At 43.5% G+C, this 26,755-nt stretch overlaps 1 protein-coding gene across 1 annotated transcript in view; it reads left to right on the top strand.

The window, feature by feature from the left end:
* Positions 1–26,755, top strand: part of WDR59 (WD repeat domain 59) — an 80,586-nt gene that overhangs the window by 24,219 nt on the left and 29,612 nt on the right. Inside the window, 11 exon segments of the mRNA XM_070952916.1 lie at positions 1,224–1,340; positions 2,851–2,928; positions 5,433–5,589; positions 9,229–9,308; positions 11,903–12,035; positions 14,499–14,623; positions 16,053–16,154; positions 16,156–16,218; positions 23,588–23,683; positions 24,760–24,916; positions 26,508–26,577. Of these exon segments, the coding sequence (XP_070809017.1) occupies positions 1,224–1,340; positions 2,851–2,928; positions 5,433–5,589; positions 9,229–9,308; positions 11,903–12,035; positions 14,499–14,623; positions 16,053–16,154; positions 16,156–16,218; positions 23,588–23,683; positions 24,760–24,916; positions 26,508–26,577 (1,178 nt within the window).

The following is a 26,755-nucleotide window of genomic DNA, read 5'->3' as shown; positions in this document are numbered from 1 at the left end:
TTATAAAAAAAGGATTCTGGCACCTATGTTAGTGCACAGCTAAAGCTGGTTGGCTGCACAGGAGAAGCCAGGAATTTCAGGCTATTTCCCTTGGACAGGAGAAGCTCTGTGACTGAGTCCCAGATATATCTGATATGCACTATTTTGTAGCCAGTGGCAATTATAGCTTGTAGAAACGCATGAGATGTTTTGTTCTCAAAACAGCACTTCGGGCATTCTTCGATAAAGTTTCTGGCAGCTGTGTTTTTCAACATCAGGACAAACTCCTCCCCAGAACAGAGCCCTTTCGAGCACTGATATTCGGAGAGTTCCAGTCATTGGAAGCCATCTCCAAGCAGGCTGTTCCAAACTTGGCTGGGGGATTCTGGGAGTTGAAGTCCACCCATCCTCAAGCTTCCAAGGTTGAAAAACACTGGTCTACATTAAAAAGAGTTTTGTTTGAGTATTGGAACAGAATCCTCAACATGTTTTGAGTTGTGTTCCAAGAACATCCATCGGGAATGTTCTGAGGGAACATTTCAGTTTTGCTCCCAGCTCATATTTATTTTTCCTGCAGATTCCTTGCTTCTAATTCCTGCAGAAACATACTTGCCCCAGTATTCCTTTTCTTTTTCAATTACTGTTTCCCCAAAAATAAGACTCAACAGGAAAATAAGTCCTAGAATGATTTTTCAGGATGCTCGTAATATAAGCCTTACTCCCAAAATAAGCCCCAGTTAAGATTGTCAGCCAGATGGATGTATTTGGTACCGTATTTTCCCCAAAATAAGACCTAACCAGAAAATAAGCCCTAATACGTCTTTTGGAGCAAAAATTAATATAAGACCCGGTCTTATTTTCGGGGAAACACGGTACTGGATTCCAGACATGTTCTGTGTGTAGGGCTTTTCAACTTGAATCCATTGTGATCATTTCCCAACTGTGCTCTGGGGAAGACCAGTAAAAGATACTAGGTTTCTTTGAAAGATTCTTGACTTATTTTCTATCACCGTTCTTCTCCATGACTGAAATCCTCTCTTCAAAGGCCTTGATATGCTTTGTGAGTCTTGCTTTCCATTAACAAATGGCAGAGAACAGAACAGTGTCCTGTGGCTCCGCACCCCGGAATTTGCCGCCGAAGAGAAGTCAAGATGCTTCTCCTGAAGGCAGCCCGTGACATGCCAGTGGGATTGCTGTGGCCCCTTCTGGAAACTTTCCAACCCAATCGTTCTCTCTGCTTTCAGAAACCAAGCACCGCTGTGGAGTATCTGGCCGCGCACCTCTCTAAAATCCACGGCCTGGATTGGCACCCAGACAACGAAAATATTTTGGCCACCTCCAGTCAGGACAATTCAGTCAGGGTAAGTTAGGGGACTGGGTTGGCTAGGCTAGGATCTGGCATTTGCAGGGATATCCCGGCAGAGTGGAAGCCATTGGGTGGGTTGGATGCTTGCTTAGCATCCATGGACAGAAAATCCATGGGACCCCAGCAGTGTCAGTCTCTACTTCGCTTGTTATGAGGACCACCAGAAAATGAATAAGGAGTGTAGTGTGAGACTGAATCCTGTTTCCTGACTTGAACGACTTGAACGGGGTGGGTGGGTATCCCTGGTGAATGAGGGGTCTGTTTTCTCTGGATCCTTGCCAGAATTTGTTATTGTGTGTTTCAGCCACACACTTAATGCTGTAGGCAAAAGCATCAGACCATTGCAGCCCAGCGATCTTTATATTTGTCTTATATGTGTATTCATTTATCAGCGTTTAGCTGAGGCTTTTTGTTCCTCTGGGAAGCTCAGCAAATCCTGGAAAGTCCACTAATGCAGTGATAATATTCCTACAAATAAAGATGTCATTGTAATGTTTGCTATCCATTGTAAGTACTCAAATGGTGTGTGTTTTTTTTTTAAAAAAAAAAACATTCTGCAAGCTGACATGAATAGTTCTCCTGAAAACACAGATCATCCTCAACTGATGACCATTTCATTTAATGATCATTTGCAGTTATGATGGCACTGAAAAAAAGTGACAGTGGGGCCTCACATTTGGGATTATTGCAGTGTCCCTGTGATCATGTGATAAAAATATGAGTGCCTGGTAACCAGCATATATTTACAATGATTGCAGTATCCAGGGCAGGGGTAAAATCCAGCAGATTCTGACAGGTTCTGGAAAACCAGTAAATACCACCTCTGGCTGGCCCCAGAGTGGGGTGGGAATGGAGATTTTGCAGTATCCTTCCCCTGCCACGCCTATCAAGCCACGCCCACAGAACCAGTAGAAAAAAAATTGGATTTCACCACTGATCCAGGGTCACATGATCACTGTTTATGTCTTCCAGAGAGCTTCCAAGAAACAAAGTCAATGGGGAAAGCCGGCTTCATTTAACTGTGTGATCTGCTTAATGACCACTGCAAAAAATCGAGTGCAACTCGCTTAAATAACCGTATTGCTTAGCAACAAACATTCCAGTCCCAGTTTGGGTCATAAGTCAAAAGACAGCTGGAATTTCTAAGCCATATTGTCATAGCCGTGAGAGGAGAAATCATCTAGTCATTTTAGGAGTACTGGAGATATGCAGGAAATGATCTCTACAGACAAATATCTGCCAATAGGGGAAAAAATGCTGTTCTTCAGATGAGTAATGGGAGGTTTTGCTCTGTGGAATCCTTTTGATACCCGATCCCGCAAATGGAAAGCCAAAGATTTTCACAAACCTTCAATCCTTCCCTCTCCCCCACAACAGCTGCTGGAATTCTCCCTTCACAAATCTTTTAGGGCCTTTTAATTTGTTTTTAACACGGTGGTGGTTTTCTTCTGTTACGCCGGTTAAGCATCTTTCACCTTAGTGGCCTTTTCTTTCTTTTTTTGAAGTTTTGGGACTACCGACAACCTCGAAAATACCTCAACATTTTGGCCTGTCAAGTTCCGGTCTGGAAAGCCAGATATACGGTAAGGAGAGCTTCAGTGGAGCCCAGCTGAGCCGAAAGAAAGGCTGGCCACGGCTCTCACTCCCCCATGGGGCGCTGGAGGGGCTGTTGGCGGTGGCCAGATCTGAAGAGAGCAACTCCATGAGCCGTGGTAGCGCACTGGTTAGAACGCAGTACTGCAGGCTACTTCTGCTGCCTGCTGGCTGCCTGCAATTTGGCAGTTTGAATCTCACCAGGCTCAAGGTTGACTCAGCCTTCCATCCTTCCGATGTGGGTAAAATGAGGAGCCAGATTGTTGTGGGCAAGAGGCTGGCTCTGTAAACTGCTAAGAGCGGGCTGCAAAGCACTGTGAAGATGTATATGAGTCTAAGGGCTATTGCTATCTCCCTTCCTTCCTTCCTTCCTTCCCTCCTTCCTTCCTTCCTTCCTTCCTTCCCATCCATCCATCCATCCATCCATCCATCCTTTGCAGTGGTCAGAACGCAGCATTGTAAGCTGACTCTGCCCACTGCCAGGAGTTCAATTCTCACCAGGCTCAAGGTTGACTCAGTCTCCCATCCTTCCGAGGTGGGTAAAACGAGAATCCAGATTGTTGGGGGAAAGAGGCTGACTCTGTAAACCGCTTGGAGAGGGCTGTGAAGCACTGTGAAGCGGTATACAAGTCTAAGCACTATAGCTACATGTTTTTTGGCCAGGAGCCACTTATGCTGTGGGAGAGGTGGCAGTTACATGGTGACTTCACTGGAAGGGAAGGGGTGAAGGTTTGGGCCCCATCTGTTTTACTTTTGAGGTGTTTGATGGAGCAGAAGGAAAATTACAAAAAACAAAATAAGTTTTTTGGGGCTGCTAGCGGCATAGTCCGCTTCCTTTATTTATTTTTTTATTTTTTTATTTTAAAAAATGTTTTTTTTCCCCAAAAATTATTTACAGTTGCCTTTTGTTGGCTTACACTAAATTTTGGTAGTGTGATCTGGGGCATGTTCTGGGAGCTGCGAAAAGTGATCCGTGGACCCAGATGATCCCAATTGCCCACCCTTTGCTTGGAGGAGGGATGGCAGCTCACAGTAGATCACCCACATATACACAACCCTTCCCATACCCAACACTGGAGGTTCATTCTCCTGGCAAGGTTGGGAAAGACACGGTTTGTGGCCCGAAACCTGTTGTCAGTTGATGTAACTCCAACTCCTGTTGGGTTTAACTGCAATTCCTGTCATCCTTGGTTGCCCTGGAGAAGAAAGTTGCAGTCCAGATCTGGGAGATACTACGTTGAAGCCTTGCACAAATGGTGCCAAACTAGACAAACTGAAAAAATTGATTGGCGCGGTGGCCGCTTCCACTATTCCTTGGCTGGGATAAGCTGGGCAGGGGAAGCCTTAAATATAATTGTGTTGTCTTCTGGATCATGTCGCTTGTTTGTGTTCCTATGAGCAAGAAAGATCCACAAGAGGTACATCATGGTGGTATGAGATGCCCGCTGATGTGGCCTCTAGTGTTGCTTACTATTATACTCACCATAATTCCACACACGTTTTTGCCTTAAACTTCATAATCTTCAACCTCTGCCTGCTAATCAAAGGTAGAATTGCAAGCTCATGGGCGCAACTGATAGGATGCTTGAAGGAGGCTCCCAGCTACCGAGAAGCAGATTGAGGATGTGAAGGAAAAAATTGTGGAGGAAACCCATAGCTTGCTTTAATTACTGCCCACTTGCTGTGAGGGGTTAGAAAGCTTGTAAACACACTGTCAGCCTCATGATGCCTGCTTGCTTTCGGCTGCCATTGTAATGGGAGGAGGGAGGTATTGTAGGTATTTGGGGGTGGGGGGGGAGAAGTGAGCTGGTGGAGATGTCTCGGAAAAGGGAGGAAAATTCTCACTGTCTTCATAGCAGCTGCAGAGAGAGCTGATAGCTGTCAAGGTCAACCGTCCCGGCATATCAGATAGATGGGGCCATTTGAAGAAGTACCCCATATGACACCTTGGGGAGATGTAGATTGGACACTCAACCTGGGTCCTTGGGGGGAGGGATTTGGGGATGCTTTCAATATGTAATTTTCGTGCCAATTGCCTCAGACTTTGCTTTTCTTTCGCTGCATTCAGTTCATACTCAGTAAAAGTACCTTTTTCTACCAACATGGAGTCGAGGGTTTTCTTTCTTGAGTTTTGAACGGAGGCAAGCCTGACACACTGTCCTGCAGGATCCAATCTGGGTCGGTCACCGGGACCGGAGTTTTTGTCTTCCGAGCTTTTGGACTCGTGCTGGAGCCCATCCTCAGGGGACTTCTCTGCTTTGTGCTGTTCTGTTTGTGGTACAGCACAAAGGACACACACAAGTTCTCTGAGGATGGGCTCCAGCACGAGTCTGAAAACCCGGAAGACAAAACCACAAACTGGATCCTGCAACATTATCCTGGGACACGGACACACACTACACACTATTCTGCCCAGCAGTCCTGTACAGCTGTAGACCTCCTTGAAAAGCAAAGCGGAAGTGAGCCACTAACCTCCCTTCTTTCGCCTTTCTAGCCTTTTAGCAACGGGCTGGTAACGGTGATGGTGCCCCAGCTTCGAAGAGAGAACAGCCTCCTCCTTTGGGATGTCTGCGATCTCAACACGCCGGTTCACACCTTTGTGGGACATGATGATGTTGTGCTAGAATTCCAGTGGAGGAAACAGAAGGAAGGTGTGTGATTGGGGACTGGGGTGGCCATCCTCTCTCCTTTTTATTGGAGCAGTGGACTCAACTGAACAGATTCCCTATGCAAAAAATTAAAATCAGGTCTTTTTCCGCATCATATTAAATAAGTTAGTTAAAATGTTTAAAATTCTGATTAAAATCCTATCTTAAAATCTTCTAAAAATCCTTACAGAGCACTCTGCAAGGTCCTTTAAAACCTTAGCTAAAATCCTACCAGTAACTTTAAAAGTTTTTCTTATAGCAACGTTTCGACAGGCTCACAACCCTGCCATCTTCAGGCTCTTATCTAGTTTAGAAGCTGTGGGTGTGTTGTGAGGTTGGAGCTGTCGCTTTTCTATGTTTGCTGCTGCTGACGTATGCTGGTTATCCTGTAACTCTATGTTGTGATTGGAGGACAGCAGTTCTTCTTCCTGCTTCCTCATCCTGGCTGTTTGGCTACGTGTTACAGGCCTAACTTTCTCAGGTTCTCTATTATTATCTGTCTGCTGTAGAGGGGAAAGGATTCTGGTAGGAATCCCAGCACCCTTGATTGTTAGTTGAGATCTCAGCCTGTCTTCTGGCTCGATCCTCTCTCTCTCCCTATTGCTAGCCACCCTCTGCAAAGAAAGGAAGAATTCTGGCAGGCCTTACAACACCACTGTTGCTTGTTGGAATCTCTGCCTCTCTTCTGATGTTAACACTCGAGTTTCTCTCAGTGCAGGTCCCCAAATACTTGATAACCTAGAGGCGTCGTCTCGTCTGTTCATATTCTGCGGCCTCTTTTCAATTTCGATGGCCTCCCTGATTATTCTTTTGTTGAGATGTTCCTCTTTCGCCACTGTTCTGGTTTTATTAAAATCAGTATTGTGTCCCGTGGCCTTCATGTGTTGTACCAAAGAAGAAGTTTGTTCTTCTTTCCTCACTGCATTTTTATGTTCTTCTAAACGCACACTTATTCGTCTATTTGTCTGTCCAATATAAGAAAAACTTTTAAGGTACTGGTAGGATTTTAGCTAAGGTTTTAAAGGACCTTGCAGAGTGCTCTGTAAGGATTTTTAGAAGATTTTAAGCTAGGATTTTAACCAGAATTTTAAACATTTTAACTAACTTATTTAACATGACGCAGGAAAACACCCAAGATTTTAATTTTTTGCATATACATACCCGCGAAAACTTAAGAAGACATATCATATTGTTTTTATTCAATGTCACCCATGCCACTTAAGTTAGTTAGCAAAGAAAGGCTCCTGGCCAGGGGTGAAATTCAGCCGGTTCTCTTCGGCTCGGGCAAACCGGTAGCGGCGGCTGCGAGAGGCTCCGTCCACCAGTGCGGATATCATGACGTCACTTTTTTGCGACAATTTTAAGCCTGCGCATCCGCAGACAACGGCGCAAGTGAGCAAAGCGCGCGGAGCGCACACACATTTGCGAACCGGTAGGGAAGGTAAGTGAATTTCACCCCTGCTCCTGGCTCATTGCTTTCCATTGTTTTTACTGAAAACAAAAGTGGTTACAGAAGTAGCAAAGCCAAATCTGCCAGTTTGACGTGCAAAAGATGCAATTATCTTTCCCTTTCTCTCTTGACCACCCCCTGTTATCAGTCAATATCCAATTAAAAATTCTCGTGTTGTTTAGGGAACGGACCCTCAGTTCGCACCTTCTTCCATTTCTGCATTCTTTTTCTGGATTGGTGTGTTTCACTTTTTAGGCCGGCACAGCTTAGCTCCCAACCTCCCCACCCCCCACCCCTATTGTCCTCCTGCATTCCAATCTCCCCCCCACCCCCACCCCCCCCGTTGCTATTGTCAGGGTGGCCAGATGCGATACGAAGCTAGCAGAATGGCAGCCATGACATTAAAACTCAAGGTAGCTCACATACCTAACAGTCCTTCATAGCCTCCTTTTGGACCTTCAGGTTTCTTATCTGTCAATGTCTTTCTGCAAATGATGTTCAGGACTCTACACAGCACTCGTGGTGCTGAGTAATGGCTGAAGTAGAGCTCAAGTCAGAGTAGAAAGCACAAGCCCAAAGAACCGGCTCCTTCAGTTCAGCGTTGCCTGATTCATGTGGCATTTGTGGTTGGCTGGATCCATCTGTAATGGCCCGAAGAAGTAAGGAGCCCCAGACTGATGCTAGGATGACAAAATGCATCATCATGATTGAAAATGAATATGTACAGCTTTTCTCTTGTGTACCATTTCTCAGGTTTGTGTCTATAGAAATTCTAAATCATCCAGGTCATGGTTGTCCCAAAGGAGGCAACTGGACTTTCTGGTTTTTCTTTGAATACGTTTCGCTTCTCATCCAAGAAGCTTCTTCAGTTCTGACTGGAAGGCGGAGAATGGAAGGATTTATGCTCCTTGCAGACCGCTGGTCATTTGCATCCTTTGAGAGAGTCGTTGAGGCCGCTTGGAGGTTTGCCTCTGTCCTCAGAGTCACCTGAGTGGTGCAAACGGGTGTGGAGCCTTCTTGGAACTGTTGAAAGGACTGTGTTATGTAGCTGTACTTTCTGCAGAAAGCACATATAAATCCTTCCATTTCCCACCATCCAGTCAGAGCTGAAGAAGATTTTTGGATAAGAAGCGAAACACCTTCAAAGAAAAACAAGGAAGTCCAGTTGCCTCTTCAAAAAAACACCTTTGGGAGATTTCTCGGGTTTAGTTCTGCTTTATACTGGAAAAACCCTTCCATTTGACAAAAATATAATGAGAATGTAATACATCCTTTACTAGTTAGAATGGTTAGAGTGGCATTTGGGCAACCCAGATTTGTTTCCACTTAACCCAAGAAAACATAAGGATGTCCTTTGGTGCTGTGGTGATGCAGTGGTTAGAATGCAGCATTGCAAGCTAATTTTGCTGACTGCCAGCAGTTCGATCCTGACCGGTTCAAGGTTGACTCAGTCTTCCAGCCTTCTGAGATCGGTAAAATGAGGACCCAGATTGTTGGGGGCAATAGGCTGACTCTGTAAACCGCTTAGAGAGGGCTGGAAAGTACTGTGAAGTGGTATATAAGACTAAGTGCTATTGCCCTTCCATCCATCCATCCATGATGCACAGTGGTTAGAATGCAGCATTGCAGGCTGATTGGCAGTGAGGGCTATAAAGCACTGTGAAGTGGTATGTGCTATGGCTATTGTCCTTCCTTCCTTCCTTCCATCCATCCATCCATCCATCCATCCATCCATCCATCCATCCATCATTGGCAATGGTTAGAATGCAGTATTGCGGGCTGACTCTGCCCGCTGCCAGCAGTTCTATTCTGACCAGCTCAAGATTGACTCAGCCTTCCATCCTTCTGAAGTTGGTAAAATGAGGACCCAAATTGTTGGGGGAAGAGGCTGACTTTGAAACCATTTAGAGAGGGCTGCAAAGCACTGTGAAGCAGTATATAAGCTTAAGTGCTATTGCTATGAGGCCAACCCTTTTCTCTCAGAATTTTGTGGCAGATCGAGAGGCCCTTCCTGTGTGCTTTCCTTTGCTCCAAGGCTAAAAGGTGGAAGATCTGTGCAATATTATATACGCAAATATATTGCTGATTCTTTCCTGGTTCATTTTCTATCGATTCTGACTTTCTCCTGCCTTTGCATTCAAAAACAAGGCCTAAGTAGCTTATGACAGGCATTTCCTCTCTTCCTTTATAAGGGTCAAAGGACTATCAGCTGGTCACCTGGTCTCGAGATCAGACCCTTCGGATGTGGCGAGTGGATTGTCAGCTACAGCGGGTAAGTCCTAAGCATTCAGAATTCTTTCCTGGCCCTGGCTTGAAAATGTAAGAGCTCTGTCCATGCAACTACCTGGGCTGCTGTCTCCCACTGTAGGTCTGACAGGTTACTTCTCCTATTTTATTGTTAGTTGTGAAGTCATGTCCAACCCATTGCGACCCCATGGACAATGTTGCTCCAGGCCTTCCTGTCTTCTACCATCCCCTGGAGTCCATTTAAGCTCACGCCGACTGCTTCAGTGACTCCATCCAGCCACCTCATTCTCTGCCGTCCTCTTCTTCTTTTGCCCTCAATCGTTCCCAGCATTCGGCTCTTCTCCAGGGAGTCCTTTCTTCTCATTAGGTGGCCAAAGGATTTGAGTTCCATCTTCAGGATCCGGCCTTCTAAAGAGCAGTCAGGGTTGATCTCTAGGACCGACCGGTTGGATGGCCTTGCAATCCAAGGGACTCACAGGAGTCTTCTCCAGCACCAGAGTTCAAATGCCTCAATTCTTTGGCACTCAGCCTTTCTTATGGTCCAAACTTTCACAGCCATACATTGCAACTGGGAAAACCATAGCCGTGGCTATACACACTTTTGTTGGCAGGATGATGTCTCTGCTTTTTAGTATGTTCTCTAGATTTGCTGTAGCTTTCCTCCCCAGGAGCAAGCATCTTTTAATTTCTTGGCTGCAGTCCTCATCTGCGGTGATCTTGGAGCCCAAGGGTTTCCTAGATATTTCCGTAAATGTGTTTTCCCTGCAGTTGATTTATGGCAGATTCAGGGTCAGAAGTCAAATAACTGGGTCAAACCTTTGCAGTGGAAGAAAATGAAGATTGCTGTATAGCAGGGGTGTCAAACTCAAGGCCCACGGGCCAGATTTGGCCTGTAGGGTGCTTGGATGTGGCCCGCGGGCTCACCTTGGGAACAGTGGAGGACTGGCCTGCGGTGCCTCTGCCAGCGAAAACGGAGCTTGGGAGGGCCACGCATGGGCCTCCCAGGCTCCATTTTTGGCCGCAACAGCCTCCTGCAGCCGTCTGCGGCCCTCCCGGGCTCTGTTTTCACTGGCAGACTGCTGCAGGAGGCCGTCGCGGCCAAAAATGGAGCCTTGCTGAGTGACATCGGACTGGCCACACACACCCTGGCTACGCCACGCGCCCCCTCCCCCCATCCTGCGAGGTCAACCACAACCCTGATGCAGCCCTCAATGAAATCGAGTTTGACACCCCTGCTGCATAGCGTTCTTGGGCAAACGTCCTTATCATCCTCTAGCTTTGTGTCCTGGTCACAGCGAGGAGGACAAATGATGGCAAAACGTGGCGTGACGGTTTTGGGAATGTTAGATAGGGAACCGCATCTTAACCTGAAAGACAGGCGAATAAGGAAGGAGAAGGTGAACAAAAGGAACCTTTAATATCTCCAGACCAGTTTTGTGATGTTGCAGAGCAATTAATCAGCTGACAAAGAGGTCGATGCCGTTTCATCTCAGTAGAGCAAGTAGGTAGAGGCAGCCATGAAAATGACCTTGGAAAATATTCAGAGGCTGTTGGACAGCAGCACGGCTGGGAAAGGAGGTGGGAACAGATCGAGCTGCCTCCTCCTTATTTATTTATTTATTTGTTCAACTTGTATGCCGCCTTTCTCCGAAGACTCAAGGCGGCTTACAATGCATTTAAAAACCATATATAAAACATTAAAAGTTAAACCATTACAAACAATTAAAACTCATTCACACCATTCATGGCCAGATCTCGCCAAATCGCAGCAGCAAGATCAACGGCCCCAGGCCTGCCGGAAGAGCCAGGTCTTCACTGCTTTTCGGAAGGCCAATAGGGTGGGGATGGTCCGGACCTCAGGAGGTAACTGGTTCCAGAGAGCTGGGGCAGCCACAGAGAAGGCCCTCCCCCGCGGGCCCGCCAGCCGGCACTGTTTAGCTGACGGGACCCGGAGGAGACCAACTCTGTGGGATCTTACCGGTCGCTGGGAGCTATGCGGCAGAAGGCGGTCTCCTTGATTCAGTGGGGAACATCAGGAGGGGAGGAAAACATAAGCAGGCTTGCCAAGATCCTGAGCCTGTCTCAGAACATAGTCCTAGTCTTCTTGTAAAGTCTTTTTCCTGTTCCAGACCGACTCAAAGGGGTGAGAGTACAGGGAGTTCTCGACTTTCAACCACAATTGGGCCCAAAATTTCTGTTGCTAAGCGAGACATTTGTGAAGTGAGTTTTGCCCCCATTTCTTGCCATAGTTAAGTGAATCGCTGCCCTCGTTAAATTAGCGACACAATTGTCAGAAGGTCGCGAAAGGGGATCGCGCGACCCTGGGACTCGGCAACCGTCATAAATACGAGTCAGTTGGCCAAGCATCCTGAATTTAGATCACAGGACCCTGGGGATGCTGCAACAGCTGTTAAGTGTGAAAAAGGGGTCATAAAGACACTTTTTCGGTGCTATTGTAACTTCGAACCGTCACTAAACAAACTCTACCGTAAGCCACAGGCTCTGATCTTCCTTCCAGACTCCTTAGCTGGGGCATGCCTCATTCACTCGCATGGTGTTGGCTTACCTTTGGCTTCGCTTGGCTGCCTTACAAGCTACCTTCACTGCCTCTTATTCCAGTTATGCTCCAGCGACCTCTTGGAGGGGGTGGAGGAGCTGATTGATGGGATTTCCCTCCTGCCAGAGGCAGACAAGGCCCTGCCAGTCCAAGAGACGGAGCCTCAGCAGAACTTCACCCACGGAGAGGAAGAAAGTGAGTCCTGGTATCTGGGGGGGGTGGCGTGAGCTGGTGGTGGTGGCAAATGATCAATTCATTTTAGGGTGGGGTGGGAAATTGGAATGGAATGGAATGGAATGGAATAGGGAAGAGAAGAGAAGAGAGAAGAGAAGAGAAGAGAAGAGAAGAGAAGAGAAGAGAAGAGAAGAGAAGAGAAGAGAGAATGGAATGGAATGGAATGGAATGGAATAAAATAGAATTAGAATGAATAGAATAGAATAGAATAGAATAGAATAGAATAGAATAGAATAGAATAGAATAGAATAGAATAGAATAGAATAGAATAGAATTTTTATTGGCCAAGTGTGATTGGACACACAAGGAATTTGTCTTGGTGCATATGCTCTCGGTGTACATAAAATAAAAAAATACATTCGTCAAGAATCATAAGGTACAATACTTAATGATAGTCATAGGTTACAAATAAGCAATCAGGAAACAATATCAATATAAATCTTAAGGATACCAGCAACAAGGTTACAGTCATGCAGTCATAAGTGGGAGGAGATGGGTGATGGGAATGATGAGAAGATTAATAGTAATGCAGACTTAGTAACTTGTTTGACAGTGTTGAGGGAATTATTTGTTTAGCATAGTAATGGCGTTCAGGAAAAAACTGTCCTTGTGTCTAGTTGTTCTGGTGTGCAATGCTCTACAGCGTTGTTTTGAGGGTAGGAGTTGAAACCGTTTATGTCCAGGATGCGAGAGGTCTGTAGATATTTTCCCAGCCCTCTTTTTGACTCTTGCAGCATACAGGTCCTCAATGGAAGGCAGGTTGGTAGCCGTGGTTTTTTCTGCAGAATCTTTGGACACCACATGTGTATTTAAAAAAAAAAAAAAGATGGAACTTTGATCGTACCATTGCTGCCCAAGACAAAAATGTATTTATTTATGTATGAGATTTTGTAATCTAGTCTTTATTATTTTTAAAAAAATAACTCAAGGCTACAGACATACCTGATTCTCCCTCCCTCCCTCTTGTTTTCCCCACAACCCACCTGTGAGGTGGGTTGAGCTGAGAGAGTGACTGGTCCAAAGTCATCCAGCTGGCTTGCATGCCTAAGGGAGGACTGGAACTCCCAGTCTCCTGGTGATTGGCCCAAAGTCACCCAGCCAGTTTTCATGCCTAAGAAGGCACTAGAACTCACCGTCTCCTGGTCTCTAGTCCAGTGCCTTAACCACTATCCCAGAGTGGCTGTCTTGTAAAAGACACGTTCAAATTATGCTTGACTCCTGGATATGCCCAAGTGATTTTTATGGTAGTAGGTTGTCAACATGGCTTATTGTTGCTAACTTTCACAGTTGTTGTTCTTAACTTCCTGGGTTAGCCCATTAAATTCTCCGATAATTCCCTGGCAACATTATGAATGGAATGGAATGGAAAATATGGAATGGAATAGAATGGAAAATATGGAATGGAGTAGAATAGAATAATGGAATGTAGAGTAGAGTAGAGTAGAGTAGAGTAGAGTAGAGTAGAGTAGAGTAGAGTGTAGAATAGAATAATAGAATAGAATAGAATAGAATAGAATAGAATAGAATAGAATAGAATAGAATAGAATAGAATAGAATAGAATAGAATAGAATAGAATAGAATAGAACAGAACAGAACAGAACAGAACAACAGAACAGAACAGAACAGAACAGAACAACTTTATTGTCACTTTGAATGTACACTAATCGGCATACATTAAAATGAAATTTCATTGCACACAGCTCTCAATATACCCTACATGAACAAGACTAAATAAATAAATATGCATATGAACACCTATATTATATGACACAGAGAAACAACAGAGTCTAGTTCAGATGTGTACATGTCCATGGCAAGAAAAACAAATCTTGCAAGTTTACCAGATGGATGGCTGGCTTAGGGGACAAAGCTGTTCCAGAATCTGGCAGTCCTGCTAGAATTTTTTTTCTTGACTGTACACCGCCTTGAGTCCTACGGGAGAAAGGCGGTATAGAAATATAATTAATTAATTAATTAATTAATTAATTAATTAATTAATAAATAAATAAATAAATAAATAAATAAATAAATACTTTGAAACCTCTTTCCAGAGGAGGACAATAGAAACCGACCATGAAGTAGGTGTGTGGGGTCTCTAACAATGCTTTGAGCTCTAAGCACACAGTGTTTATGAGCAGCATCCTGAATGACAGGAAATGAGCTTCTAACTTCGTCCAGCCCTGCTTAGCAAAGTCAGCCTGGTGCTACGACCTGTAAGCCTAATATGACGATGCTAAGATTCCTTCACAGTTTAGGAAGGAGCCAGTTCTGTTTACCTGGAATGTTTCTTTTTCCTCTGCTGTATTTTGCAGAGCCTGGGCCTGCTCCCCAAACAATCCATTTCCCTTTCTCCTCAATGTTTATGCCGCCTTCTATGCCCAAAGCCCTCCTGCCCTGTCTAAAGATTCTCGTCTCTCTTACAGTTTTTAAAGAAGATTCCCATAAAAGCTTCCTGGTGGGAAAGAAGCTGGACCAACTGGGGCTGCCTCAAACCTTACAACAGGAGTTCTCTCTGATCAACGTGCAAATCCGCAACGTAAATATGGAGGTGAGAAAAACAAACTTTTATCTGGTTACTGGATAGAACACAAGATTTTGGAATTGCCTATTAATTCCTGGGGACGCGGTGGCTCAGTGGCTAAGGTGCTGAGCTTGTTGATTGAAAGGTCGGCAGTTCAGCGGTTCGAATCCCTAGTGCCACGTAACGGGGTGAGCTCCCGTGACTTGTCCCAGCTTCTTGATTGTTGGTTTAATATTACTCTTGGTGTTATTCTCCAAGATAAACAGAGGGAAAAGCCCACTCCCTTCTAGCACTGAAGATGTTACCAGGTTGGGTAAAGAAAAGTCTGCAAACGAACCACCAGACTGCGAGAACATCAAGGGCTCCACAGTTCAACCCTGAGCAATAAATATTCTCTTTTATCAAGGCATACGTGCTTCCACTGTGCGTGGATCTGGAGGATGCTTTTTAGTCCTTGAGCTGTATATGTCTTCTGCAGGGGCATTCTGTGGTAGAAATCAGTAGGCCAAACCACAGGTGGCTCTTTGGGTTGGCACATGGCAGCAGGGACCCAGACTTGCCATAAGTGCCCCCTGAGACTTCTCTGGATTTCCCTTGGCCAGAACCTGGATCAACCCAAACAATTTGGGTTGCACTTCAGCTCATCCAGGGCCTGTCCAGAATACAGGCAGTCCTCGACCTACGACCACAACTGACTTCATCCTTCCAGATAATGTCTCATTTCCTTAACTTCGTGTGTGTTGTGGCTCCATTACCTGAGTCTGTGTCATCGGCAGGAGAGGACTCCGAGAGTGAAGGAGAGGAGTTGGCAAGGCCTCCCTCTCCAGGACCCTCCTCTCTGGCAATGCCTTCGGTGTCCGCCGAAGAGCAAGAGATAGGCCCGGGGCCAAGCATGTCCACGCAGCTACAGGTGGACAGTGATGAGGGAAATGAGTCTTGGCTGGATCCTCGGCAGCGTCGCAGAGATAAGCGCGCACAACAGAAGAAAAGGCGTGCCAGAGATTAGGCTGAGTCACTGGACCACACCCCACAGGATATAAAAGGGGGTGAGGTGGCCATTCAGACTCTGTGACAGACAAAACTAACTACTATCGAGTCACATTGCATCTTTGGAAACAACATTATCTGCCTTGGATTTAATTACGGACTGGACTTGACAATTCTTGAACTGTGTGTATTTTGTTAATGAGTAAAGTCTTGGCAAGCAGCTACTGGGTTGCTGCCAATCCTCTTATCGAAAGAATTAGTTGTCTGCCAGTTTATTTAACCCCCGGCTGTCTGTTTGTGTGTCTGTGTGTGAGACGGGGACAGAACAGTGTGGGATCAGTTTGTCCTGCCAGGGACACCTTTGCTCTCCTTTTCTAGCCACCAATCCTTGTAGGGAAATGCCAGCAGAAGGCAGTGTGGACCCAACGTTAGCCTCTCCTAACATTTCATTCTCGCTTGGCTCTGGCAGATGGACGCAGTCAATCGGAACTGCACGGTCTCGGTGCACTGCAGCAACCACAGGGTGAAGATGTTGGTGATGTTCCCGGCACAGTATCCTAACAACGCCGCCCCCCTCCTTCCAGTTTGTCAACCAGACCACAATCCCTTCCACCATGAAGGCCAAGTTGTTGAAGGTAGGTCTGTGCCTAAGCAGCTTTCCTTGAGAGAAGGTTGTTAGCAAGAGCTGGGGGGTGGGGGGGGGGGAGGCATATACCAGGGATAAGGGCCTTATTTTAAAAGCCGTGGTGGCGCAGTGGTTAGAGTGCAGTATTGCAAGCTAATTCTGCCCTCTGCCAGCAGTTCAGCAGTTCAAGTCTCACTGGTTCAAGATTGGCTCAGCCTTCCGTGCTTCCGAGGCAGGTAAAATGAGGACCCAGATTGTTGGGGGCAATATGCAGGCTCTGTAAACCGCTTAGAGAGGACTGTAAAGCACTGTGAAGCGGTATATAAGTCTAAGGGCTATTGCTATTGTCAACAAGCATGTGGTTTGTCTGCCTAGGCATTTTATGGCCCCCAGGCCACATCGGGGTCCCTGTCCAGCCAAATGGATGGCTTTCATTTTGAAGATACCACTAATTTTTTTTTTCAATTTACATATATGTGCATGCACACCTATGCATCTTCACACTTTGGTTCGGCCTTTCACAACAGTCCCAGTTTCTCATTTGTCTGTCTGTCTGCCTATTGATTGATTGATTGAATGAATAAACGAATGAATGAATGAATGAATTTATATGCTGTCCATCTTGTGGTGAATGACTCTGAATGACTCCACAACAGTCCCAATTTTTGCCTGCCTGCCTGCCTATCTATCATCTATCTATCTACATCCATCCATCCATCCATTGTATCTAATTTATATGCTGTCCATCTTTTAGTGAACACCTCTGGGCGACTTCCATCATTAAAACATTAAAATCTTTTTTTTTTTTTTTTTTTTATTGCAAAAGTTTTACAATTACATTTTCACCCCTTTTTTCACCCCCCCACCTCCCTCCCCAAACTTCCCATCCACCCTAACCCTCCCTAACCCTCCCCCCCCAGACTTCCCTATTACATACTCATAACTAATAACACTAATATATAAACCTGAACCCATCCCTCCCCCTATATAATTTTTCCTCTTTGTCTCTTTACATAAAAATATTTCTAATACATTATTTTCAAATAAAAGCTATTTGATACTTTCTGGTTTGGTATTTGTTCTGAACATATTCTATCCACCTTTTCCATTCCCATTCGTAAGTCTCTTGTGAACAATCTTTTAGATACGCTGAAATCTTCGCCATCTCTGCAAAGCTGGCCATCTTCAAAGTCCATTCCTCGATAGTAGGCAAAGCTTCATTCTTCCAATATTTACCTATCAACAATCTAGCTGCTGTTATCATATACAATATTAGTTTTATTTCACCCCGTGTAAAACCCTTAACTATACCCAATAAAAACAATTGTGGAGAAAATTGAATTTTTTTCTTCAAAACGTTCTGCATGACCCACCAAATTTTTATCCAAAAAGCCTTAACTTTCCTACAGGTCCACCAAACATGATAATATGTAGCATCTACACAATCACATCTCCAACATTTTGGCTGAACATTAGGGTACATACATGACAACTTTTTAGGATCTAAATGCCATCTATAAAACATTTTATAAAAATTTTCTCTCAGGTTTTGCGACTGTGTAAATTTAACATTCTGAACCCAAATTTTTTCCCAAGTTTCCAGCATCACTGGTTCTTCAAAATTCTGTGCCCACTTAATCATACAATCTTTAACTAATTCCGTTTCTGAATCTCTTTCTAACAAAACATTATACAGCCTTTTAATATGCATTGGACCTTTCTCTCTTATATGTCTAACCAATTCTTCCTCATGCAACATAATACCAGTTTTTTGGTCCTCTTTCCATCTCATTTGTAATTGATTATATTGTAACCAGGTTAAATTAATCCCTTCGTCCAACAGTGTCTGCAATGTCTTCAGCTGCCATCTGCCCGCATCTGTAAAAAGAACCTCTTTGTATAAAAACCCCCCGAGTGACATTATATTTGTATTCCACAAGGTATGACCAAGATCCAGCCATAGCGGTATTTTATAATCCCATTTGAGTCGGTGCTTCTTCCAAACTCTCATCAAAGAATCTCTGAGTATATGACTTTTAAATACTTTATCAACTTTATCATCATAAAATAAATAAGCATGCCATCCAAATTCAAGATCAAAACTTTCTGCATTCAATATTCCAGCCTTTTTATTTCCAAACCAATCACTTGTTAAAGTTAAAGCTGCTGCATCATAATATAACTGTAGGTTTGGGAGTTTAAGGCCTCCTCTTTCTGGAACATCTTGCATAATTTTCAATTTCACTCTCGGCTTTTTCTCGTTCCAGACAAACTTATTCACACCAGACTGCCAGACTTTCAGTTGTTTATCACTTTTAAGCACCGGAATCATTTGAAACAAAAACAGAAATCTTGGCAAAATATTCATCTTAACTGCTGCTATTCTTCCAAGTAAAGACAGTTGCAGCTTTTTCCAGATCTCCATGTCTTTCTGAACCTCTCGCCACAACACCTCGTAATTATTTTGAAACAATTTCATATTTGATTCTGCAACCTGAATTCCAAGATATTTTACCTTAGGTACAATTTCAAAACCTGCCCTCCTTTCAAGCTCATGTTTACGATCTTGTGTCATATTCTTAACTATCATTTTAGTCTTTTTTGAGTTCAGTTTAAAACCTGAAACTCTACCATAGTCTTGTATAATGTCGTTCATCAGGATTATTGATTCCATTGGTTGTGATAGGGTAACAACCAGATCATCTGCAAATGCCTTTATTCTATAATCCTCTTGCCTTATCACTATACCTTTCAAGATTTTTGAGTCCCGTATTATATTTAGCAAGACTTCCAATGTTAATATAAATAAAAGTGGGGACAACGGACATCCCTGTCTTGTTCCTTTTTCAATTTTAAACTCTGTCGTCAAACTTCCATTAATAATAATCTGTGCTTTTTGCTCTTGATAAATTGCTGAAATCGCCTGTATAAATTGGTCCCCAAAGCCCATCTTTTTTAAAGTCTTTAGTAGAAAGTTCCAATCCACTCTATCAAAGGCTTTCTCCGCATCCAAGAAAACCAGCACTGCAGAAATCTGTTTATTCTTATCAAGATATTCCAATAAGTCTATTACTTGCCTTACATTATCCTTCATATATCTGCCCTCAATAAATCCCGCTTGGTCCTCATGAATCACTTTTTGAATTACTGGCATCAACCTGTTGGCTAATACCTTCGCATAAATTTTATAGTCTGTATTCAAAAGAGATATTGGTCTGTAGTTCTCTGGTTTTTTAGGACCAACTTGTTCCTTTGGTATCAAAGATATATAAGCAGTTGTCCAAGATGGGGGTATTTTACCCCCTTGTTGAATATTACAAAATAAATCTCTAAGTTGTTCCACCATTTCAGCTTGTAAAGTTTTGTAATACACTGCTGTCAAACCATCCGTGCCAGGCGCTTTAGCTGTTTTTAGCTGCTTAATTGCTGCTATTATCTCCTCCACTGTTATAGGGTAATTCATTCTTTCCTTTTGTTGATCAGTAATTTTTGTAATTCTCTTATCCTTTAAATATTTTTCTATAAGTCCATTCTGCACCTCTTCTTTGGCATATAATTTAGTATAATAATCCACAAAAGCTTCTTTAATTAATTTTTGTTGAAAAATTTCTTTCCCTCCAATGTCAATACTATCAATAGTCCGTATACTTTGTTTTTTCCTCAGTGTGTAAGCCAACCATCTGCCCGGTTTATTAGCATTGCAAAATGTATTATGCTTTGCGTATTGTAAACTTGTTGCAACTTGTTCCGCCATAAGCATTTGAAATTGGTCTTTCAAAAGTTTTATAGCACTTCTTATTCTTTCATCTGTTGGGTTTTTAATAAGTAACTGTTCCTTATTCTTTATTTCCATTTCCAACTCAGATCTTTTCTTTTGTCGGAACAGTCTGTGTTTAGAATTCATGTAGATAAGTACCCCTCTCATATAAGCTTTACTAGCGTCCCAAACAATTTCAATTGGGGTACCTTTATTCAAATTTATTTCAAAAAATTCTTTCAAATGCTTTTTAAGTTCTATTGTATTTTTTTCATATCTAAACAAGTTCTCATTTAATCTCCAAGAACGTCTCTCAACCTTATCCATCTCAATTTCTATCCATACAGGGCTATGGTCAGTCAAAGTTCTTGGAAAAATCTTTGTTCTTTTTGTCTTAATAAGTAAATCATTTGACAACAGAATAAAATCAATCCTAGAAAAGGATCTATGTCTATCGGAAAAAAAAGTGTAATCCAATTCATTCGGATTATGTATTCTCCAAACATCTTTTAGTTCCATATCTTCTTTCATGTCAAAAAAAGTCTGCGGTAGTCTAATTCTAGACTTTGCCAAGCTCTTTTTATCTAATTTAGAATCAATTACTCCATTCCAGTCTCCCATAAATAAAATAGATCTATAGTCCCATTGCAATATTTTAGTATGTAACATCTTGTAAAAACAATCCTGTTGTTGGTTAGGAGCATAAATTCCAATCAAAAGAATTTGACCATTTGCTGTAAGCAATTCAATTGCTACAAACCTACCATCTTGATCTACTTCTATAATTTTTGCTGTTAATTTTTTATTTACATAAATAACCACACCATTCTTTTTCTGCGAAGTTGAAGATATATAATGCACTCCTAATTTTGAATTTATCAAATATTTCTGATCTTGAGTTGTAATATGTGTTTCTTGTAAGCAAATTATATCATTATTAAATTGTTTCAAATATGTAAATATTTTCTTCCTTTTCTGTGCTGAATTCAACCCATTAACATTCCAAGATAGACACTTAAGGGTCATCGGCCTGTTTCTGGAGCGCAGAGCAAAATATTTGAAGTTCATCCAAAAGCTTCGATCTTGCTCTTCCCATAGCTCCACTCTCTTGTGGGGTACTCTTAGCTGCCATCTTGTCTTGTCTTTCCTGTTGTTGTTGTTGCTTTTGTTTAAGTAGCTTGGATTGAGCTCTAGTTATACGTTGATCTTTAACTTCAGTCAGCTGAATCAAATCCAAAATTGGAGAAGAATCCAGCAAGGGCTCACTCAGAAAACCTCCTTCTGCACCTTGCACATTTTCTAATTCTTGCTTGGGCTGTTCTTCCGACTGCCTCTCTTCACTCTCCTTAATCTCCAAAACTGTAGATGTACGTGGAGATGGTGTTCTTTCCTTAAGAATAGTACTATAAAAATGTTGTGCCTTCTCCACGGTATTCAATCGATATCCTTCTCCCTTATATCTAAAAATTATCCCAGCTGGTGCATCCCACCGGAAGGGTATCTGTAAGTCTTTCAGTTCCTTAACAAGAAAACCAAACTCTTTTCTAGCTTTCAGCATTTTAGGAGGTAATTCTTTAAAAACTACAAGTCGTGAGCCCCCCACTTCTACAGAGGTGTGAAAAGATTTTTGGAGGATTTCATTTCTAATTTCTCTCTCAGTAAAGTATATGACCACATCTCTAGGCAATTGTCTTTGTCTGGCCACCCAAGAGTTGACTCTGTAAATTTTATCTATTTTGTGAAATACCAAATCAGGATTAACTTGTAAGATCTTAGCCAGGGCTTCAGAGCAAACTTGTCTCAAATCCTGTCTCTCCTCCTCTCGAATTCCCCGAAGCCGTATGGCAAATTCCATCGCCCGGAATTGTATCATGACAATCTCATCTTCAATTCTCTGCATTTTATTATCAGCTTCTTCAATTTTATAGTCATTATCTTTCATCCTAACATTAACTTCTAATTTGAGTTCTTCAACTTTAAAATCAACTTTCCCAATAAAATTTGCCAGGCCAGACGCCACTTCTGATATTTTTTTGGTCACCATATTTTGATTCTGCTTCACCATATCTTTAACTTCATTAATTTCCTGCAGAAATTCCTCATGTGATTTTTGAAGTTTATGATCTATTTCCTGTTGAGATTCTTGAAATTTTTCATCCAAAGTTTTAGCAATAAAGTCTTTTAAATCTCCCACATCAAGTTCTTTTTTCTGAGTTTGTAGTTGTTGAGCAGGGGGAAGTTGCGTTTGATGTTTGTGTGTGGGGGATCCCCCCCCTGATGCCTTCCCTTCCTGCTTCTTTGAAGCCATTGTGCCACGTAGGCTAATTTTTCTAGAGAGGAAAGTTCTTTTTCCTTTCCCTCTTCCACAAAAGCTTCTAAAAAAGTCCCCCAAATTTAGTCAAATAAAACTGAAGTAAAGCAAAGTCAAATTTTAGCAAAAAGAAATGTTTTCCTTTAGGTAAGACAACTTTGTAGCAACTTTTCAACTTTGTAGCAAAGCAGAGAGGCTTCACAAATTCACTTTCACTAGCTCGTTAACTCAGGCGCTGGACGCCATATTTTTTCCAAATCACTTTCACTCGCTCACTTTCTCTTGATTTAAAAAGTCAATAAAGCACTAATACTTGCAATTTTCAGGTTTCTGGATTCAAGTTGGTATTTCCGCTATTTGTTAGAATTAGTTCCTCTCACTTTAAGAGTTTGCTGCTGTCGGCTTGTTCTGCTGAAGGCAGAATCGTCCCACGCCGCCCGGAGTCTCCGCAGGTTGGAAGGGAGCCGCTCCTGTTTTCACCCCCAGAAACAATTCCCTGGGGGGGTTACAGGGGCTCAACCTGTGCCCTGCTGTCTCTGCTCCTGCAATCTTCAAGATTTCGGAGTTTTCGAGCCGCTCCTCGTTCGCGGGGCGGCTCTACAGGCGGCGGGGCTGGCGGTCTTAGAAAATCACCGCCGTCGCCGAAGCTCGCAAACCGGAAGTCCCAAAACATTAAAATCTTAACAAACATATTTAAAAGGATAAAAATTCAAATCCCAGTCAAAATAAAATATAGTTAAAAGATCGGTCGGGAGGGAACAGGATGGGGGGGGGAGATGGTATTGCCTCTTTATTCAACAACCATCTCCAATGTGATTCTTCCACTAGAGCCCCAGGCCATCCAGCAGAGCCAGGTTTTCAGGCTACTGCAGGAGGACAGAAGGATGGGAGCCAATCCCTCTGCTTGAGCAAGGGGCTGGACTAGAAGATCTCCAAGGTCCCTTCCTATTCTATTCTATTCTATTCTATTCTATTCTATTCTATTCTATTCTATTCTATTCTATTCTATTCTATTCTATTCTATTCTATTCTATTCTATTCTATTCTATTCTATTCTATTCTATTCCATTCCATTCTAATTTTCTATTCATCTCAGGGGGCAAGGTGTTCCAAAAGGCAGGAGCCACTGCAGAGAAGGCCCTTCTCCTGAACCCACCAGTCAGAGTTCCTTGACCGATGGGGCCTGCAGCAGGACTCCTCGTGTGACCCTTTGGGGAAATTAATTGCCCATCTGTGACAGTTCCACAGCTTTGAATTATGGTGTGCAGACTCGGGAAAAACAACTTAACCCACATCTGGGATCTCTTTCAGATCTTGAAGGACACTTCCATGCAGAAAGTGAAACGCAATCAGTGCTGCCTGGAGCCATGTCTACGCCAGCTGGTCTCCTGCCTGGAGTCTGTTGTGGTAGGAAATGTTTGCCCCAAAAGTGCTCTGCCCATATCAATCAAGTGGAAAGCATTAAGGATGTTGTGGTTCTTAAAAGGGCAGGGAAGGTTCTTGACAGGCTTTCTAGGTAGGGGAGTCCTCAATTTATGACTAGTTGCTTAGTGACTGAAGCAGGGACATCCACTCTTGGCCGCTTTAAGACTTTAACACCTGTGGACCTCAGCTCCCAGATTTCTCCACCCTCCAAAAAGTACTTATAACTAAATTTCAAAGTGATGGTCCATGCACACTCGCAATGTGAGCTGCTTGTCCATCCTGCTGCCTCTTTTTTCCAGCCCACAATTTTGTCACAGAGTGGGACAAAACAAAAAACTCCTGATCAGAGTTGAAGACTCTTTTTCTGGTAGAAAAAACATTAAAATTCTTCTGCTGCCCAAGTGAAACGGACCTCAGGCAATTTGTTTCCTAAAAGAGTTGCATTTCTCTCTTTTTTTAACCCCCTGAAGGCCTGCATAACAAAATTGCTTAAGCTTGTATGGGCTTATATCTTTGGCAGGAGTAGGAAACATTTTCTGGTACCCAAAATAAATGGGTTAAGCCTCACAAAGGCTTGACGCTCTTGTCTTAAACTTTAAATGGTTATTGGAGTGGGTGAGAAGTACCACTCCATCACACCACATGACATCATAATTATTTATTTGTATCCTGGTTTTATTATTTTTACAAATAACTCAAGATGGCAAACATACCCAACGTGTCTTTCTCCTATTTTCCCCACAACGAAAACCCTTTGAGATATAGGTGTGGCCAAGAGAGAGACGGACTGGCCCAAAGTTAGCAGCTGGCTTTCATGGCTAAGGCGGGACTAGAACTCACCGTCTCCTGATTTCTAGGCTGATCCCTTAACCACTAGATCAAACCGACTCTCAAATGTTGTGTCTGGATTGTGGAGGTGCAGAGATAGAGTTAGCGAGTCATACCTAACCCACATGCTGCCCATTCCTGGTTTGATGTCCAGGGAGGCCTTTGTGAGAAGGGGTTGCTGTTAAGTGGGGGGAAAGACCCCTGAGTGTCTTAATTCCATGTCTTTTCAGAACCAGGAAGACAGCTCCTCCACTGACCCCTATGCACTCCCGAATTCCGTAACGCCGGCTTTGCCAACCTTTCCGAGGGTCTCCAATGCCTACGGCTCCTATCAAGATTCCAATATTCCCTTTCCTCGAACTTCTGGAGCGAGGTTCTGTGGGGCAGGTGAGTTGAATCTTAGCTCTAGGAAGATAGAAAAGAGAAAGACAATGGCCGGAAGTCCTGTCTCAACTTTTCTATCAGAAAGAGGGAGCTGTCCGTTGCTGGGTTGTTACAGTTTCTCTACAACCAGCGATTGTTCTAATGCAGGGGGTCAAACTCACAGCCGGCAGGCCGGATGCATCATGTACTGGCCCCACCCCTGCCCGGTTTAGTGAAGGGGGAAAAAGTCCTGATACGTCACGTGAGGACGCAAGTTTGACACCCTGCTCTAATGCTACAAGTTCAGAAATCCAGAAATTTGCCTTCTTCCACAAAATAAAACATTCCTGAGTCAGCCTGAATTCTGATTACTGCATCCTGTAGTTTCTTTGGCAGTATTACAGAAATAGCAATAGCACTTAGATTTATATACTGCTTCACAGTGCTTTCCAGCCCTCTCTAAGCAGTTTACAGAGTCAGCCTCTTGCCCTCTACAATCTGGGTCCTCATTTTACCGACCTCAGAAGGGTGGAAGGCTGAGTTAACCTTGAGCCTGGTAAGATTCGAACTGCTGACAGTCGGCAGTCAGCCTGCAATATTGCATTCTAACTACTGCCAACAATGGATGGATGGATGGGTGGATGGATGGATGGAAGGAAGGAAAGGAAGGAAGGGAGGAAGGAAGGAAGGGAAGGAAGGAAGGAAAGGAAGCAAGGGCAATAGCAATACCTCTTAGACTTATATAAAGTGCTTTACAGCCCTCTCTAAGCGGTTTACAGAGTCAGCCTCTTGCCCTCAACAATCTGGGTCCTCATTTGACCCACCTCAGAAGGACAGAAGGCTGAGTCAACCTTGAGCCGGTGAGACTGGAACTGCTGGCAGTCAGCAGAGTTAGCCTGCAGTACTGCATTCTAACTACTGCGCCACTAATGTTTGGCCAGCACCATTTTCTGAAATATTCTTCCCCACCCCCACCCCCACCCCACCCCAGTCTGGTAACAACCTTGGGATTCCCAGGCCATACAGATCTGCTCCAACTCTGCTTACATTTAAAGATACGACGTGACCGGGGTTTATGCCTTCTTCTAAAGGCAGTCCTTGATTTATGACCGAATGTAGCAATTGTTTGACGTTACAATAGATCCCCCTTCCAAAAGGATTTATGACCCGGTTTCAAGTTCCAACATTGCCCCCCCCCAGGTCACATGATCATATTCTGGGCACTCGGCCACTGTCCCTAATTGTAGTGTCCTACAGACAAATGACTGTGATTTATGATGGTTTTGCTGGAAACAGAGATCTGGCAAAAACCAGCACACAGCAAACAATGGGTTTGTTGCGTTAGCATAGCAACCTCCACAAAAAAACATCATAAACCTTAGCTCCAACCTACTTTACAGTGGTCCTGATCTATGACCCTAATTGCCAGGCACAATTACTGTTGTAAATCAAGAACTACCTATACTGTTGATGAACAAACCTGGTTCCTTTAAAATAATAAATGAATCATAAATTTCTGAACATCCAACAATTTGCGCATGGAATAATGGCTATTGGGTCTCTCTTTTCATTCAAGGCAAACTTCTCCAGCGTAGGTTTCTCTTGATTCTTTCAGGGTACCTGGTATACTTCACCAGACCAATGACGATGCACCGTACGGCCTCACCTACTGAACCAACACCGCGGTAAGCATCAAGTATTGGCAGACAGCAGCCTTCACAGACCTTCCCAGCTGTAAGAAGACAGAACTGACTTCAGTGGAAGAGTCTGGTTGCATCTTTTCCAACCCACCAATTTAATTAAAAGGCATGAGCGTTTGTGAGCTGCAGCTCACAAAAGCTTAGGCTTTTTAATTAAATTGGT

Source organism: Pituophis catenifer, unplaced genomic scaffold, assembly GCF_029215685.1.
Source record: "Pituophis catenifer annectens isolate HBS135680 unplaced genomic scaffold, rPitCat1.0.hap2 SCAF_13, whole genome shotgun sequence".
NCBI classification, from domain to species: Eukaryota; Metazoa; Chordata; class Lepidosauria; order Squamata; family Colubridae; genus Pituophis; species Pituophis catenifer.
Note: the sequence above shows the minus strand (reverse complement) of the source record. Positions and strands in the feature narration are given on the sequence as shown.